The sequence below is a fragment of the Macrobrachium rosenbergii genome, chromosome 5 (genome assembly GCF_040412425.1).
Source record: "Macrobrachium rosenbergii isolate ZJJX-2024 chromosome 5, ASM4041242v1, whole genome shotgun sequence".
Lineage (NCBI taxonomy): Eukaryota > Metazoa > Arthropoda > Malacostraca > Decapoda > Palaemonidae > Macrobrachium > Macrobrachium rosenbergii.
Window position 1 is genome coordinate 25,057,951 of NC_089745.1, and position 18,421 is coordinate 25,076,371.

General features: G+C 39.2%; 1 protein-coding gene across 10 annotated transcripts in view; it reads left to right on the top strand.

The window, feature by feature from the left end:
• The window catches only part of LOC136838612 (claspin-like), a 134,383-nt gene that overhangs the window by 74,056 nt on the left and 41,906 nt on the right, over nucleotides 1-18,421 (top strand). For 5 of the 10 annotated variants that reach the window (XM_067103865.1, XM_067103863.1, XM_067103867.1 and 2 more), the window contains exons 10-14: nucleotides 2,985-3,205; nucleotides 3,325-3,390; nucleotides 3,645-3,826; nucleotides 5,240-5,492; nucleotides 15,419-15,653. In XM_067103865.1, coding sequence (XP_066959966.1) covers nucleotides 2,985-3,205; nucleotides 3,325-3,390; nucleotides 3,645-3,826; nucleotides 5,240-5,492; nucleotides 15,419-15,653 — 957 coding nt within the window. The remainder of the gene's footprint in view (nucleotides 1-2,984; nucleotides 3,206-3,324; nucleotides 3,391-3,644; nucleotides 3,827-5,239; nucleotides 5,493-15,418; nucleotides 15,654-18,421) is intronic. The other 5 variants (XM_067103871.1, XM_067103869.1, XM_067103872.1 and 2 more) reach the window with 1 other exon arrangement.

The window sequence follows — 18,421 nt, forward strand, 5'->3', positions numbered from 1 at the left end:
TTCTTGAAAAAAATGTGTGAGGCTAGGCTGAATCAATGCTCTCTTCATCTCCTCCCATATTTCTTTGTAACAACACAGGGAATCCATGACCTCTAGCTACCTTAGTGTATCTAGCCATGTTGGGGTCCTCAGCCTCAAGCTTGGCCAAGTCTTCCTCTTATCAAGGCAAAACCTTCTAACCCCTTTGACATAAATTTCTTGGGCTCTGGATTGCTGGTTCTTCTTCTATCATCTGCTCCTCCAGCTGATTGAGGTCCTTGGCTGATAGCTCCTTTCCACAGGAGGTCAGGAGTTCTGTGGCATCATTAGCCTCCAAGTCCAAATTAAGCTGTTCACCCATGGCAACAACATTTTTGGTGATTAGCCTCAATTATCTGCTCAAAACCATGAAAATCATTCACAAACTAGGGACACACTTTCTTCCAGACACCATTCAAGTTTGCTTAGCTTCATCCCAAGAATCTGCAATGTTGTTGACAGTATTAAGAATATTGTAAGGCTTCCAGAAATCCTTCAGAGTCCCTGGTTCCTGTCAGGACCCTGAGAGCCATAACATTTGCCCTTCAGAGGTAGTAGTCCTTGAAAGATGCAGTGACACCTTGATCCATAGGCTGTAATAGGGCAGGGGTATTAGGTGGAATGTAAACCACCTTAACATTAGTATGGAGGTCATCCAAATTAGCAGGGTGAACAGAGGCATTGTCAAGGAGCAGTAATGCTTTAAACAGTAAAGCTTTGGAAGTACAGTACCACTCCACCTCTGGCACAAAATGATTGCTGAACCAGTCCCCAAAAATTTATCGTGTCATCCATGCCTTCTTGTTTGACTTTCAGATAATAGGTAGCTGACCCTTCCAAATTAACCTTGAGTGCCCTAGTATTTTCTGCTGGGTACACCAGCAAGGGCCTCAGTTTGTAGTTCCCAGAAGCATTACCTCCAAGAAGCAAAGTAAGCCTTTCCTTGCTCACTTTATGGCCCTGTGCTGTCTTATCCTCGTTGGTAATATACATATTATCAGGCATACGCTTCCAAAACAACCCTGTCTCATCCACATTAAACACTTGCTCAGCAGAGTAACCCCCTTCTCTAATGATCTCAGCCAATGTAACAGGAAAACCACTGGCTGCGTGTACATTAGCACTAGCAGCTTCACCTTGCACCTTAAGATTATGGTAATTATTACTAGCTTTAAAGCGCAAAAATTAACCCGTACTGGCTAGAAACTCTTCACTTTTCCTTCCTTCTCCTCTTTCACATTGTCAGGCCTCAAACAACCGTTTAGCCTTTGCCTGAATTGGCATAAGGCTCGGTGGAATATGCACTGGTGCTGGTCCTCCAGCCAAAGCACTAATAAACTTTTCTTCTCAATCATGAGACCACAACGCTGCTTTGTAATCACAGCGAGAGCCGATCCTTTCACATGTTCAAGTATTCGATCTTTGTCTTTAATAATTGTGGCCACAGCTGAATGGCTTAGGCCTAGTGCAAGAATGTCCCTAGGTGTTTTTGCCACTTTGTGAGCACTTCATTGTCTAATTTCACTTCTATAGTGATGGCTTTCCTTTGCGTACAAACACTGCCATCAGAAGAGTCACCTTTATGCTTGGGAGGCATGGTAAAGGGTACAAAGTAAAAAAAAAAAAAAAACACACACACACAGAGTCCAAGGAAGCCAAACTGCATACATGCACAATGTAAACAAATGCCAGCCTCAGTGCAATGCTGGGCGATGCCATATTTTTCCGCTGCTCTCAACAAACTAGTTCCCTCGTGAAGTTCGTATTTATGATGCAAACGTCAAAAAGAATTATTTAATCATTTATGGGAACCATGTTGTAGGTCGAGGATCGCCTGTGTTAGATACAGAGGATAAAACTACTTAAAAGAGTATAAATGTGAAAAAATATTGTTAAGACATTCTTGATAGTGAATTCGAGAGTCTCTAGGTCATTCTAAATTTTAAGTCCTTATTTGACTTAAGTAGTTTTTTGACTTAAGTTTCTAGGAGCAAGTTAATGATGTAGGTTAGGTATTACGCTATTGCAGCACAGTAAGAACTGCAGCAGCTTATTTTTTGTCATCTTTTTCATTTCCAATTGTCATTCAATATCTTAGTCATTATTTAAAAGACTTAGGTGGTATGGGAGTGTACCTGAATTAGTATATCCTTACATAAGTTGAGTGGTGTTTTCAAGACAACAATATTGTTTTCTTCAATTGGTATTGTTTTATAAATTTGATAAATTATGTATGGTGCAAATAATAAACTGTATACTGTAGTAGCATAGAACAGACACTGTGTATTCTGTTACACTTTACATTGTTAGTACTGTACTGTGCTATGCACTATAAAGGATTTGTGCTGTACTAGCTGTTATACATTATATGATAAATAATCAACCATTTATTATAAATAGATATTGGTCAAGTTTTTGGCCAACAGTACACTTTGTGGTGTTAGAACTTTAGGCAGGAGATTTGTAGATTTTTTATTTTTATTGTGAGCCACAGTCTTCCACAAATACTGGGGACAGCTTCATTGTAGTGCCAGTTTGCTCATCAGCTGCATTTTATTCTACCTGCTACTTTTTATATGTTCCCTTTACTCCTTCCTCATTCAACTGTCCAACTTGAACTTTACTTTGCTCTGATTTTCATTTAAGATTATTTATTCCAGTCCTGTTAGGATATAGAATTGTGACTCAGTGGTTTGGAAATTGAATGCTTAGTCTTTTCTTTACTTTGTGTACAATGTACATACTTATATGCTATACAGTTTTTATATTTTAATGGCAGATTTTAATTACAGACTTCAAGAATCAGTAACATTCCAGTCATAACTCTTAGCTGTAATTAATGGAACATTTGCTAGCATGTAAGAGTCCTTATTGACTGAGTATTTTTGGTATACTGAGGTAACTAGAATAGAGCTTATGGGACCCAAGGTTTACACGAGAAAGTCATGTGACTCACTTATTTCCAGCTATTCTGATCAAGAGAATGAAGATAGCAATGATACTGTTGCACTTCCAAACCTGGAAGAGGAGAGCACTGGCAGAGATGAAAGCCAGGGTGATGAACAGCTTAGGTTGCAGTGGGATGATACCCAGGATATTAAATCAACTCGTTGTGTAACAGAAATGCCACGTGATTCAAGTACCCTGTCAAATGCTGATTTGTTTACCACACCATCATTAAAAAAAGGTAATTCTTTAAATTTTTATTTTTGTAGAACTTGTAACATTCATAATATCTAAATTTGCTTATAAGTTTACGCTCTTTAACTTTGAACAATTTTTGTTAAAGTAATCTTTTTTTGACAGATTTAGCTGCTAATTCTAGTGTTCTTTCGATTGCTGATTTATTTGCCACACAATCTGTAAGGAAAGGTAACTCATTTACTTCCATCAGCATGGAGCATGTAGGCTTTGTGATATTTATTCTGAACTTAATTCAGGATTGTAGGTTACTGGAATGATTGACTGTATTTTGTATGGTGGTCCGGATCATTGTGACTGTGCTGTAAAGTAGTGCGTTGAACTCAATGTTTTTCACTATAGTAGTGCACATTTTTTTATGATCATAGATGACATTGTTTGGTATGTTGTTTTGAAACTGTATTTTACTGTCTATATGCTTACAGGTGAAAGTGGTGATAAGGACTCTATGGACTCTAGTTTTGAGTTGTTTGGATCTGTTATTCCTGCTCATCAGCCTGGAGGTGGACTTAAACTTGGATATAATGAACAGCATAGTGAAACTGATAATGACCCAGGATTTCTGACTCCCCTAACTAGGTCAAAGTCAAGCTTGTTTGACCCAGCTGTAAGTAATTTTTAGTTTTCAAATGAGTTGGAAATGTCTTAGGATTTTTCCCTATATTGGATCTCTTGTTCATGGTGTGTTTGTTGTATGCAGTAGCTACTTGATTAGCTTTATTAATACATCCAAGGGGGATGGGTGTTAATACAGCCAAAGTTAAAAAAGTGGATAATAATAGAGTAGCCTAGGTTATGCTACTCTAGGTTGTTTGACGGTTCCTTAACAAAAATTGTATAGAATCCAAAGAAACAAGTTATTCTTCTTGTTTTTTTATGATAAGTAAACGAAGAATATTACACAGGCTGGGAAAGTGTCTGTTAAGAACTTCATTACTGTATCACAAAACACAAGATGTCCAAAGGCTTTTTTTTTTTATTGTATGTAATGTAATACTTGTGTAATGAATGCTGTAAATGTGCAATGACCAGGTTACCAATCAGTTTGTAATGGAAATGCACATGTGAGTGCAGTGCATCTGCACTTTACATTTGTTAGTTCCTTGTTATTTACATTTTTCCTTGAAGTCTGTTTTTGTTTTTATTTTTAGTACAACACATATGTCATAGAACTTCTATCATTACCCAACAGTATGCACTGTATGCACTGAATGTGCAATTTACCCCAGAATTATGATTGCCATTTATGCATTAAACCAGTCTGGCATAATCTACGCATTCTATTTCTTCCATATACAGGTTACAAGACAAAACATAAACACTTTTTGTCCTTAAATTTCCTAGCTTGTATAAAATCTGAATTAAGGAAATGATTTGTCAACAGCCTGTCCTATGATTAGTCAAATTCCCTCAAGCATACAACTAATCCTTAAATCTAGTACTTAACCCTAAAAACTCAGGTATATTTTAGAAGTCTTCTAATCCTTAACTTATTAAACTAATTTTTATGCTGATATTTTCTTTGTTCATAACAATTAAAGTTATTGCTTATACCAGCTTTTTCAAAATCACTGGAGAATATCATTGTTCAACAGAGAATAAATTTTGGGATGAAACACTCCACTTCTTGGGCAGAACTCCCGGTTTTGCTTTATAAACAAAAACTACAAAAATAGAAAGCAGTCTGATGACAAGTCTGCATTATTGTTTTTTGCTGTTTATTCATGGAAACCACCATAATTAGTACAATTCAGCAGCCTTCCTGAACACAAATAAGTTTCCGAGTTGGAACACCAGTAGACAGAGGTAGACAGCAGCCACTTTTTTATGCAATATAAACATCAACCTCTACAAGGATGCTGCTGGGATGGGCTACAGTCTGTATAAAAAAATCTATATTGATATAGTTATTACAACAAACAATCATTTACAATTAATAAAAATAAACAAAAAGTTTTATAAATGAAAATTTTCTATACATATATTAATGAGTAAATATTACATTTAAATATCTTTGCAGAAGGAGTGTGACCTGAGTTTGCCAATAGAAAATACTCAAGATTTGTTTGACACTTCCTTGGCAAATACTTCTGCTCAACCCTCACCATGTCCAGTAAACCTACATTTAACACCCTTAAAAGACTCCCAGTTCTCTGAGGAATCTCAGATAGACAGTAACAACGCTTCAGTAAAGTTGAAGCTAGACTTTACAGGTTTCGAAAATTCTCAGGAAAGTGATGAACTTGTGGGATTGTGCTCTGGAAAATTTAGTGGTAAGTCTTGAATTGTTTAGTTTTTTGTTTGTGTCATTTTAGGAAATCATTGCTTAGGAAGAACTTTTACAGGGTTCATTGAAAATGATTTTGGGCCCACCTAGAAAGCATCTTGGGAGATGCTTTCATTGTTCAAGTTATGTTATGTTACAGCATGGATGACTATTATTGCTTCTCAGATGGTGACCATACCATTGGGATTGAGAGTAGGAAACAAGTGTAAGTTAGATGGTGACAGATCAGGTTAGTAGGGGCCTGAGGCAACAATGCAAAGCCACTTCAGCTACTACCGCATACCCTTTATGGGCAGGGGAACTCTGGGAACAGCATCATGTGCAGATGTAGCTTTTGTCTGCTGCACCTTGATTTCTTTTTTGCCTGTCTCAGTTGTTATGTGTGATACTTCCCATTAATAATTTTATCCTATTCCAGTTACCTATCACAATTAGCTTAGCCTACACTGTGATATATTGTATACATACACAGCAGTGTAGCCAGCATTATGCTGTACTCTATATTCACATATTGTATTATACAAACATCAACATTAGGAATATGCATCTTTTCCATGGATCTTTTAAGATGTTATGCTTAATTCACTGTATCCAATAATATTGTATATATTCTTATATTGCTTTTGTATTATAAATTGCGATCAATGTTTTGGTTTGGAAATCGTTAATGTGGTGTTTATTTCTCTGTATTTAATTCAGTTCAGAGTGCTTTTCTTGCTTCTAGTTAGCACAAATGAATCTCTAGATACTTTATTTATATGGGGCAAGGTTATTTTTTGTTAAACGAAGTGATTTTAAGTCAAAATGTAAGTTAAATACGTCTCATTGTGAAATTAATTTATCTATTATTTTCGTTAATAATAAATGAAGATGGCCATTTGGGGACATTTGTTTTGTGTAAAAATATTCAAGATTCCGTTCGCTATTTTTACTTGATCATAATATGAGCTTTACGTATTTATTGTTATTGGTGTAAAAATGGCAGTAATGTGGTCTCTCATGCCCAGTAGGTTTGATTAAAATACTTTCTCTCCAATTGTAATTACGGCTGAGTTTCATCCATGTTGCTGATGCATGATAATTTACAGTATAGTCATTAGCAGCTTGAACATTGTTTTCTCAGCTTCAGCTACAATTTGCAGCTTAAATTTAGTAGTATATTTCCTTGATCTTTTATCCATATCGAATAAGGGCATAATGTAAAAATATATCTGTCCTATTTTACTTAACGTCATTTGTGCTATAACCTACTGTAATTGTTTAGTTTATTACTGCACGATGGTTGAAATACCAGGTAAACGGCTGTTGATATCCGATTCGGTTATAAGCAAAACAACAGTTTCTCAGTCGGTTGTTTATGGCTGTACGCATTTATGCAAGAGTGTAACGTTACTAACAATACTTTTGTCATTCTCTTTTACTTTTTTAACTAGATGGGATAAAGAGATGGAGGAAAAGTTGTCTATTGTAATTTGGTCTCTTTCACTGCCTGATTATGATGCTGCCTGCAGGAAATTTAAAAATATTTTATAAATATTGTTGTATCGGTATTAATTGCTTACCCCATTGCAAAATCGAATTATCATAAGGTGAATTATCATAAATCGAGCATTACCTGAGTATTTTAATAGTTTTATCACAAAAAGTGCATTTAGTCATGAAAATGAGATGAAAATACAGTAATTAGTAAATATTTCTCTGAAAAATACTGTGAATGGGCAAATTTTCAGCGAATAATGCGTAATTATGTTCCATAGAGAAATGTGCGTATAGGTGAGTCTGCAAATCGTGAGACCGCGAATATGGGGGTTTACTGTATATATATATATATATATATATATATATATAATATATATATATATATATATATATACATATATATACTCATACATATATATACTATATACTGTACATATATATCTATACATATATATATATATATATATATATATATATATATATATATATATATATATATATATATATATATATATATATATATATATTATATATGTATGTATATCTAAGTGATATTTTAAATTGAATAAATATTGAAAATACTTAGATAGGCAATTAAATTATTATATATGGAATTCTCTACATTATGAGCTAAGCGAGTTGCTCTTGGATAGTGTATTGTTTAGGCTATATGCCAGTCTTTCATACTTGACAATTTTGTTACCTGCATAAAATGAAATTTTTGTCAATAGTGTTGGCAATGATGCAGTACTAAAAAAAAAATCTTATATGTTACTGAAAATATATTTAGATGGACTACTTGTCAACAACACACTTCCACAAAAGGCACAAATAATGGATGCTTTGGTCTAGAGGAGGTTTTCTGTACTTCAGAACTGCAGAATTTACCTAGTAAATTTCAGAATATCTGTAGGATACACTGGATTCTGCAAATCCTTGTAATAAAATTCTACACCGTAAATATCAATGCATGTACAATTTTAATTTCTGCAAGGCTATAACTGCTGTAACTGGAATATACTCAAAACAAGGCAATAATACAGGATCAAGAATACTTGACTTGTTTTGAAAGAAAAACCTGCTTTTAAATATCTAACTTCCCTGGTAGTTACATATATATAGCTTTATCCCGCCGATTAAGTCGCATACGGCAGAAATTCAAAATTCAGCGGCAATCGCCGATAGATGGTCAGGTGGCCATACCTGAGCGCCCTCTACCAGGTACTTAGAACCATTCCCAATTGTCCTCAGAAATTCCCTGCTGTCGTTCTATCAACACGTTGGAAATTCGCTCTACTTTGGTTTGCTTTACTACAATTGGTGAAGTACCCATTACTTGTTTGGTTTTAGTTGATGGCTTTCGCTGATTTTGGATCTTCCTGGATTTTTCGTTTCTCATTGTTAGCCTATTTGGTTGGTTTTTGACTGTTACAATTGTTCTTTGTACTTGCTTTTCAAGATGGCTGACCCTGTTGTTAGAATGTGTGTTAGTGGATGCAAGAACCGGCTTCCCAAGGCTGCTCTTGATCCCCACACAGTTTGTAAGAAATGCAGAGATCATGTGTGTGCACTTGATGATAGATGCAAGGAGTGTGAAAGTTTGTCCGAGAAAGAGTGGAGAGAGTATGATCGCTATGTGAGGCGATTGGAAAAGGACAGAATTAGGAGAGCTAGATCTTCCAGTGTCCTCTCAGCTAGGTCTTCTGATAGTCAAGTCCTTTCTAACTTGTCTGATACTAATATTCCTGATCCTAACCCTAAGGTTATAGTACCCGATCCTCCTGTGGAGTCGGGAGTAAGTAATCCGTCATTAAAGGATATAATGGCTGCTATTTCGGCCATAGGAGTTTCTGTGCAATCCCTTTCTTCAGATAGGGAAGTGATGTGGGGGGCAGTGCATAGTTTGCAACAAAAGTTCGGTGACAGTGTTAGTGCAGTGGAGGGTGCGTCCGTTCGTGTCTGTCACGCTCCTAGCCCTAGACCTCTTCCATGCTCCCCAACCCCTGGGAGAAGGAACGTTGACAGGCTAAGGGAGGTGAGAGATGTTGAACAACGAGCGGGCGCCCCTCGGCGATCCTGTTGACGCGCATCCCAGGACGCTCCCCTCGCCGCAGGAAAGGCGAGATGAGGACGTGTTCGTCTTCCTCGGATGACGCAAGACCCAGACGTGGTTGGCGTCAATCACAAGAATCTAGACCTATCAAGAGACGCAGGTCCCCTTCCCGCTCCAACAACCCTTTTGCAGCAAATGGAGCTCTCAGAGAGATTCCTGTCGGAAGAAGACGGCGTTTCTGCGCCTAAACAAAGGCGTAAGACGCATAGCTCGTCGGAGGAAGAAGACGTATACATGACTTCAGTTCACGCTTCTCCCCGCCCCAGAATGGGGACGTGTCGCAAGCTGCGTCACCACCTCTTCATCAAAAGATCCCAGCTAGAGTCTCCGAAGTTGTGGAAGCTCGTGCAGTGCCATCTCCAGTTGTTTCCCAGCAGCAAGTGGCACCTCAAGTAAAGTTCTTGTCGGAAGTCCAGCAGTCCCTTGCGTCTCTTTTTGACTCTTACAAGTCGCAAGGACTAAGAGAAGGAACACACAAGAAGGAATCTAAGGACGTCAACAGACCCAAGAAGAGGGTAAGGCAAGAATCAGAACAACAAGACGCTAACAGCCAGCAAGACGCAAACTCGCGGCAAGTTGCAGCGCTCATAGACACTTCCCCGCAACAAGCCGCACGAGTGACGGGAGGGAACAAGGATTGCAAAGCTCCCTCGCAGCAAGTTGGACGCATGCGTGACACACGCAAGCAGCACGATTCACACGTTTCCCCCTCTCGTTCGACATCGGAAATAGCGGATCCTTTGGAAGAGATCTCGGAAGAGGAAACTCAAGAAACTCTTCATGCCGCTGGTCTGAAAAGACTTCTTACTCTTTTGGCGGACTTATTTCCTAACGATTTTCAACAGGCCGTACCTCGGAGTCCTCCCTCGCAATATTTGATGGGTAGACCCCAGAAGTCTTCCTCATTCAAGAAGACAGTGTTGGCCAAATCAGTGAAGAGAGCCTTTTCGACACTGAATGATTGGATTTTGAAGAAGAAGGAACAAGGAAAGACAACTTTTCATTTCCCCGACAAGATTGGCTTCTAGATCCAGCGTGTGGTATGAGACTGGGAAGCTCTCGGTTTGGGAGTTCCTGCCTCCTCCCAAGGGACTTCTCCAGACTCGTTGACTCTTCACGGAGAACAGCCATGACAAAAGCCAAGGTTCTGTGGTCCACTTCGGAGTTGGATCATTTGCTGAAAGGCGTCTTCAGAACTATTGAAGTCTTCAGCTTGATGGACTGGACTCTTGCAGCTCTTGCAGAGGTTTCAGATCAGAAGAATGACACGCAAATGCACCTTATTGCCTGTCTCGATAAAGCTGTGAGGGACGGGTCGGTCGAACTTTCTGCCCTTTTCACAGCAGGTGTTATCAAGAAACGAGCTATGCTGTGTTCGTTTGTGTCTTCTGGAGTGACTTTAGCTCAGAAATCTGAACTGTTGTATGCTCCTTATCTAAACAGCTCTTCCCTTCAGAGCTGGTTAAGGACTTATCAGCAGCCCTTGCGCAACAATCAACTCAAGATCTGATCACAAGGACTGCTAGGAAAGTTCCTTCGGCAAACTTTTAGCCAGGAAGGACAAGGAAGCTCCTCTCACGCGTCCAGCCCTTTCGTGGGAGAGCCCTTTCGAGAGGAAGTCAGAGAATGGCTGCTGGAGGACAACCGTAAGAACCCCAAGCAGCAACCCAAATCCAAGAAATGATCACAACAACCTCCAGACACAAGTGGGAGCCAGGTTATCCCACTTTTGGCAAGAGTGGAGCCAAAGGGGAGCGGACGTATGGACAGTCGAAGTTTTGAAGGAAGGATACAAGATTCCCTTCCTAAGGAAGCCCCCTCTTTCACAAGAACGGTTAGAGTTGACAGCTACTTACTCAGGGAGCAAAGCAGCAGCCCTTCAAGAACAGGTGACCCAGATGCTATCAAAAGCAGCAATAGAAGAGGTAAAGGACCTCTCGTCAGAGGGTTTTACAACAGACTTTTTCTGGTACCCAAGAACTCGGGGGTTGGAGACCAGTTCTGGGCGTAAGTCCACTGAACAAATACGTAAGCAAAGTCAAGTTTGCCATGGAGACATCTGCGTCAGTCCTAGCAGGCACCAGACAGGAAGACTGGATGGTTTCGATAGACCTACAGGACGCGTATTTTCACGTACCAATTCACCCGAACTACAGAAAATATCTGAGGTTTGTGCATCTGGGACAACCTATCAGTTCAGAGCACTTTGTTTTGGACTAAGCATGGCTCCTTACGTTTTTTCTCTCGAGTGGCATCGAACGTAGCTCACTGGTTACATCTAAAAGGGATACGGATTTCGATGTACCTGGACGATTGGCTAATCAGAGCCAGATCGCAAGCAAAGTGTCTGGAGGATCTACAAGTTACAATGAATTTGACGCAACAATTAGGTCTGGTAGTAAATCTAGCCAAATCGCAGCTAACGCCTAAACAGGACATCATCTACCTGGGGATGAGGATTCAGTCAGTGGTTTTTCGGGCTTTTCCAGCCCCGAAACGCATTCTAGATTGCTTAGAAAAGGTGAAGCTCTTTCTAGGGAGATGGACCTGTTCGGCGAGGGAGTGGATGAGTCTGCTGGGGACCCTCTCCTCGATCGAACAATTCGTCTCCCTGGGAAGACTACATCTACGTCCACTTCAGTTCCATCTGTCAAGCTATTGGAAAAGAGGCCAAAATCTGGAGACGTGGATTCCGATCCTCTGGGAATCAAAAACATTTGAGTTGGTGGAACGACCCCAAAAAACTTCAATTAGGCCTCGAACTTCAACAAAAGAACCCCGACCTAGTGTTGTATTCAGACGATCGGACATGGGATGGGGTGCAACGCTGGGGAAGGGCGAGATCTCAGGTCTATGGGAAAACCATCAGAAGAAATGGCATATAAATGTCAAGGAACTGGTGGCCATTCATCTTGCACTAGTCCACTTTCAGGAGAAGGTCCAGAACAAGATTGTACAGGTCAACGCAGACAACACCACAGCGTTGGCCTACATCAGGAAACAGGGTGGCACTCGTTTGGTTTCCCTTTATGAGGCAGCCAAAGATCTCCTGCTGTGGGCAGAAACGAACAACTTAACTCTGATCACCCGCTTCATAGAGGGAGAGAAGAACGTCAGAGCGGATCTTCTCAGCAGAGGAAGACAGGTTCTCACGACAGAATGGACCTTACATCACGATGTGTGCAACAGGCTTTGGCATCTGTGGGGAGAACCGTCAATAGACCTCTGCGACACAGAGAACGAAGAGGTTACCAGTCTACTGCTCTCCAGTCCCAGACCAGGAAGCAGTGGCAGTGGACGCCTTCCTCATGAATTGGGAGGGACTAGACATGTACGCTTTTCCTCCATTCAAGATCCTAGACAGAGTCATGAAGAAGTTCAGAGAGTCGAACGACGCCCGCATGACCCTGATAGCTCCATTTTGGCCCATGAGACCATGGATCACGGAGGTGATGGAGTGGCTAGTAGACACCCTCAGATCGTTACCTTGTCGGAACGATCTACTCAGACAGCCACCACATATAGAGATACCATCAAAATCTCCTCGCTCTCAACCTAACTGCCTTTCGACTATCGAAATACTGGCAAGAGCGAAAGGGTTTTTCAAGGAAGCTGCAAGAGCCATCGAGAGCGAGGAGAACGTCCACACTCAAGGTGTACCAATCAAAGTGGGGCGTATTCAGGGAATGGTGCAGGAAAAATAACATTTCCTCTTCCAGTACCTCTCTAACTCAACTGGCAGATTTTCTTCTGCATTTGAAAACCCAAGGAAACCTAGCAGTATCTACCATCAAGGGATACCGCAGCATGCTTGCTTCCGTCTTCCGTCACAGAAATATTGACGTGTGGGAGACAAGGACCTCACGGATCTCATAAGGTCTTTTGAGACAGTTAAGAGGAAGGACAACCCGACCCCTCTTGGAATTTGGGCGTAGTCCTAAAATTTTAACCTCGAATAGGTTTGAACCTCTCGACAAGGCTTCATGGAAGGATCTCACTAAGAAGGCCCTTTTCCTGGTCGCTTTGGCTACAGCCAAGAGGGTAGGGAACTACAAGCCTTTAGCAAGAAAGTAGGCTTCAATGGGAAAATGCAGTCTGCTCACTTCAACTTGGTTTTCTCGCTAAAAACGAGAACCCTTCTCAACCATGGCCCAGATCTTTTTCCATACCAGGGCTGTCTCATTTAGTAGGACAGGAAAAAGAGAGAGGCCTTTGTCCAGTTAGGGCCCTAAAATTTTATCTACAGAGGACCAGAAACATGAGAGGTCAGACAGATCACCTCTGGTGCTCAGTGAAGAAACCTTCGTTACCCTTATCAAAGAATGCACTGGCGTTCTTTATCAAGGACTTAATAAGGGAAGCTCACCAAGAATGTGTGAGAAAAGCTTTCCAATCCTCAAAGTCAAAGCACACGAAGTAAGAGCTGTGGCAACCGATGGCTTATAGACACAACAGGTCTATGAAATCGATTTTGAAGCGACTTTTTAGCGAAGCAAATCTATCTTCGCAGATTGTTACCTGAAAGAAGTACAGACCCAATATGAGGATTGCTGTTCCTGGGTCCGTCGTTGCCTCCGGCGCCATAGTTGGAGAGGGTACTACTGCCTCTACCCTATAACCTTTTTTTTTTTTTTTTTTGTATTATACCCTTGCCTTTTTCTTGATTTGAACTCACAGGTTGTCTGTGAAGGTTGTTGCAACCTTCCACAGTCTGGGGTTGCAAGTCTAAGTTAGGTTTTATGGAGTGTGTTATTTAGTGATTTTTAGTGGGTCAGGTGGTCAGCTCTTTGTCCATGGCTATGCCAGGATAGCAAGGGTGGTGGTCTAGTCATGTTAAGGTTGAGGACCGTGTGACAGCCCCATAGAGACTTTCTACAGCCCCCTGGATGGGTCGCTGGGTCTCTCAAGGAATGCAGGCGAATGAGGCAGGATAATTATGAAGCCAGCTTCCTTATCAGGTAAGAACCAGAGTATGTTTACAGCTAATATTTAGTGTTTAGTAATTATACGAATTCCCAACGGTGTTTTGGTTCTCTAACCCACCACCAGTGGTGTCAATCAGCTATATATATGTAACTACCAGGGAAGTTAGATATTTAAAAATGGTATTTTCATTATAAAATAAGTTTTTAAATATACTTACCTGGTAGTTACATATATAAAAGGTCCCTCCTCCTCCCCTCTGAGAACAGGGGCATGGAATTTCTGAGGACAATTGGGAATGGTTCTAAGTACCTGGTAGAGGGCGCTCAGGTATGGCCACCTGACCATCTATGGCGATTGCCGCAATTTTGAATTTCTGCCGTCTTGTATGACGAATCGGCGGGATAAAGCTATATATATGTAACTACCAGGTAAGTATATTTAAAAACTTATTTTATAATGAAAATACCATTTTTATGTGCACAAAAGATACTGGAAGGACATGAATTTTACTACATAATTGAATGACCAAAATGCATATACCTGCTCAAAATTTGGAGGAACCAAGAGAACAATGAACGAGTTGGCTGGCCCAAAACAAGTTTTTATTTTCACAGCAACCAGAAAGTGATTCCATGAAAGATTATGGCATTCTTCAAACCAAAAAGAGCCCAACATTAATGTTACCATGTACAAATTAATCACTTCAATTCCATGGATAATTAGAGTAATTTTGCAGTTATCATGTTACATAAATGATGTTATCTTCCTTCACATGGGTGGCCTGAGTTTCTGTGTATACTTATTCTCTATTTTTGCACTTATTAAATGTTATCTGCAGAATCTGTTATTATTATTGTTGTTGTTTTTATTGTAGTTATTATCATTATTGAGATTTGTTTTTTCCGCTTTTTGTATCTAGCCTTCTGGACCTGTCTTCTGTAACAACCTAAGATCCCTAGCAGGAAATCAATTGTATGCAATCTGTTTTTATTTTATAATTTTTAGTATCTTTGCTATTATTCCCAGTGTTATTATTGTCATTACTGTACTGTACCATTATTATGAATACTATTTTTACTACTACTTCAGCAACTGTGTAGATATTGCCTATTATCATTTTTATCTTTTTATCTCGTGTATTTAGATTGTGTGTATTGTATTGTGTCTACTTTGTATGTTCCATGTATATGGCCCTGAGCTGAAGTAAAGAATATTATTTTTATTATAGCATATTTGATTACTATATTAGTAAAAAAAAACTGGAATTTAATTCATGAAGCCACCTTATAAGAATTGAGTATTTAAAGTCAAATTTGGTTAAACTAGCAAACAATAATAATGATTGTTATACAAGTACTAATGTTTATGAATAGCCCTGTTAATTTTTGTTCCAGCAACAAGACCTGCCAGCAAGATGAATGACCTTTGCGATGATGATCTCCCACCAACGCAAGATATCAATGATTTAATGGGTCTGTGTTCTGGTGGGTTCACTAGTCAGGTCAATGGGAAGTCTGAGAAAGAGTTAAAGATGCCAGCAGCATTCTCTGCTTTATCTGAGAATCAAGATAAGCCAAGTGAAGGAGAGGATGATGAGCTGCTGGAGCTCTGCAGTGGTCAGTTTACTAAGTAAGTGGTTTTTGTTTAAGCAGTCCAAGTACTCAACCTTTGTTTATCCAAATGACACCCTTTCACTTAAGAACAAGCATTTTGGGCCAGCTGTTTAAAAATGTGGTAATCCAAGTGATACCCTTTCACTTAAAAACAAGCCTTTTGTGCTAGTGGAGGTAATATAGTCACATGTAACTACTTTTTTAATAATGCAGTAATTATGATGATAAAAGTGTTTGAAGTTTTTTTTTCTGTTTAGTGTATATGTTTGTATTGTAAGTAGTTATTTCTATGAGTCTTACCTGACATTCATATAGCTGTAAGTTTTTGAGCTTTGGCTGATGTTGGCAGCAGAAAAAAAATAATAAATGGGTTGTATCTAGTTTGCTGGCCTGTCTTCTCTTCCTGTTATTTTCCTTCGGGTAGGCAATAATAGAATGATTGTTTTCCATGCTTGAGTTAATTTACTGCTGCTGTGGTTTAACATTACTGATAGTTCACTCTGGCTGCTGGAAAGTATATTGAAACCTTATTACCTGTAGATTCCTGATACCACGGATAATCACAAATGCCTCGTAAGAGTACAGTACTATGCACATACTGATTATACAGAAAATCTATGATGCTCATATCAACCCTATACCTTGTATTATTATAACTAATATTACTTATACTTAGTAAAGGATAACAGAAATTATGAATGTGGTATTTCTTGTATAGTATAAATAAAAAAGAATATTAAACCAAAGTAAATAGACGACTTCTGATTATGTATGTAGGGCAAAATGAACGTTAGCCATCCTACATATTCCCATGTAAACCCCAATACTACGTATAATAACCATAGAGTAATATAAATTATGGATAAAGTATTTCTTTTATAGTAGGAATAAAAAAAATTTAACTAAGCAAAATGAACAATTTATCGTCATATACATACTACTCAGTGCACATTTGCCTGGATTGGAATGTGTAAGGCATTATCATTTCTAATGTTTTTCATCATGTTTGTAAGTGAAAATTAGGACAAAACACCAAGAAATAAAAAATGAGAAATGATGGAGAGAGGATGTATTGATACTGTATGTAGGAGGGTGTCTTAGCACAGTATCAGAATGCTCTCTCTCTCTCTCTCTCTCTCTCTCTCTCTCTCTCTCTCTCTCTCTCTCTCTCTCTCTCTCTCTCTGACACGATAGACTAATGGTGAATGGAAATACTGTAGATTATGAGGAAAATACTCTCTCTCTCTCTCTCTCTCTCTAACATGATAGACTAATTATATGAGGAAAATATTTGATTAAATATCTTATCTTACTTGGGTACTTCCCAATTGCTCCTTCCTTTGTTTTTGGTGCTCTTGCTATGATGATGATGATGACAAGGATGGCAACACTGATGGTGTACATTGCCTAGAAAAATGACATGAGATGAATTATCTCGTAGGCACTGTGAAGACATTCGGTGTACTGTCCTTGTGCTGAAATATCTGAAGGGTCATCCTCAGGGCTTGGAGGAAGTAAAAGAGACCTGATAGGAGAGTATGGAGACAGCTGTGTGATGTCAGGAGCAGAAGGGGAAGGCTAAGGATTTTCTATAATGTCACTTTTTTTGTATTTTCTTGGATGAAATCATAATTGGCAATTGTTTTCTTTATTTTTTTTAGTTCATCATACAACTGCTCTAGCAGCATCACTGCTTCAAGTTATCAAATTGGTGACATTGTTGCTGCATTGCATGAAATGAACATACTCCTTTATCTTTAGCATTTTGAATTATGCTAAACATTTCACTCATCTTTTCCAGTTTCCATTTTGGTGGCTCGGCTTCACATTTTTTCTTGTCTCCATTTTGGTGGTTCAGCTTCTCATTTTTTCCTGTGTCCATTTTGCTGGTTCAGCTTCACATTTTTTCCTGTACCCACTTTGGTTGTTTAGCTTCACTTTCTGATTCATCTTCCTCCACCCAGTGTAGATGAGCTTATGAGATCTTCCAACTCCTAATTTGTCAACTCGAAATCCTCTTCACGTTGCTCAGTGACATTGTCTTGATCGTGTTCCCTATTCCATTGACACCAACTTACCTTGCCAAATCAGTTATCCTCTGCACCTTACTTTCGGTATCTGGGAAGCCTCTGAAGTTATTCACAGCCTCACTCCACAGATTTTTCCAACAAGAATTCATCATTTCCAGTTTCGATAAATCCATTGCTCCGCAGAGAAACATTATTTCATTGGAAATGGTGACTGCTTCTTAGCAGTGTATGATGTTGATGGCAGGGTTGGCATCAGGAGCTGCTCATACCATGTTACTGTGGTTTTTCCTCCTAGAAACCAGTGATAATTAATTGAAGAGTGTGGAGCAAGATCAGTGGTTACTTCAACAATCTTGGGGAGTAAATCAAACGACTTAACTTGAAGACTTATTTTTCTAGTAGTTTTATTTACAGAAATTTTCCAGTCAGCACAGGATAACTGAATCCCTGTAAACAATACCTAACTGAATAAATCTCTCCTTAACCACAGTCATTATTAATTTTGACAGCTTTTTAATGTCACCTTAATTTCAGTCCATAGCGCTAAAGTACAATCACTGTCAGCAAACAAACTATTAGTCGTCTAACATAACATGCCAACACATGCTGCCTGCTGACACCTCAATAATTGTCAACCCTTGTACCAAAATAGTCTGTCAAGAAGAGCATAAGCTTATTCACAGATACTGTTACACCAGGCTGCACACAATTTACCAAGAGCATACCAAAATTGTTTTTCCACCAACAATGCCTA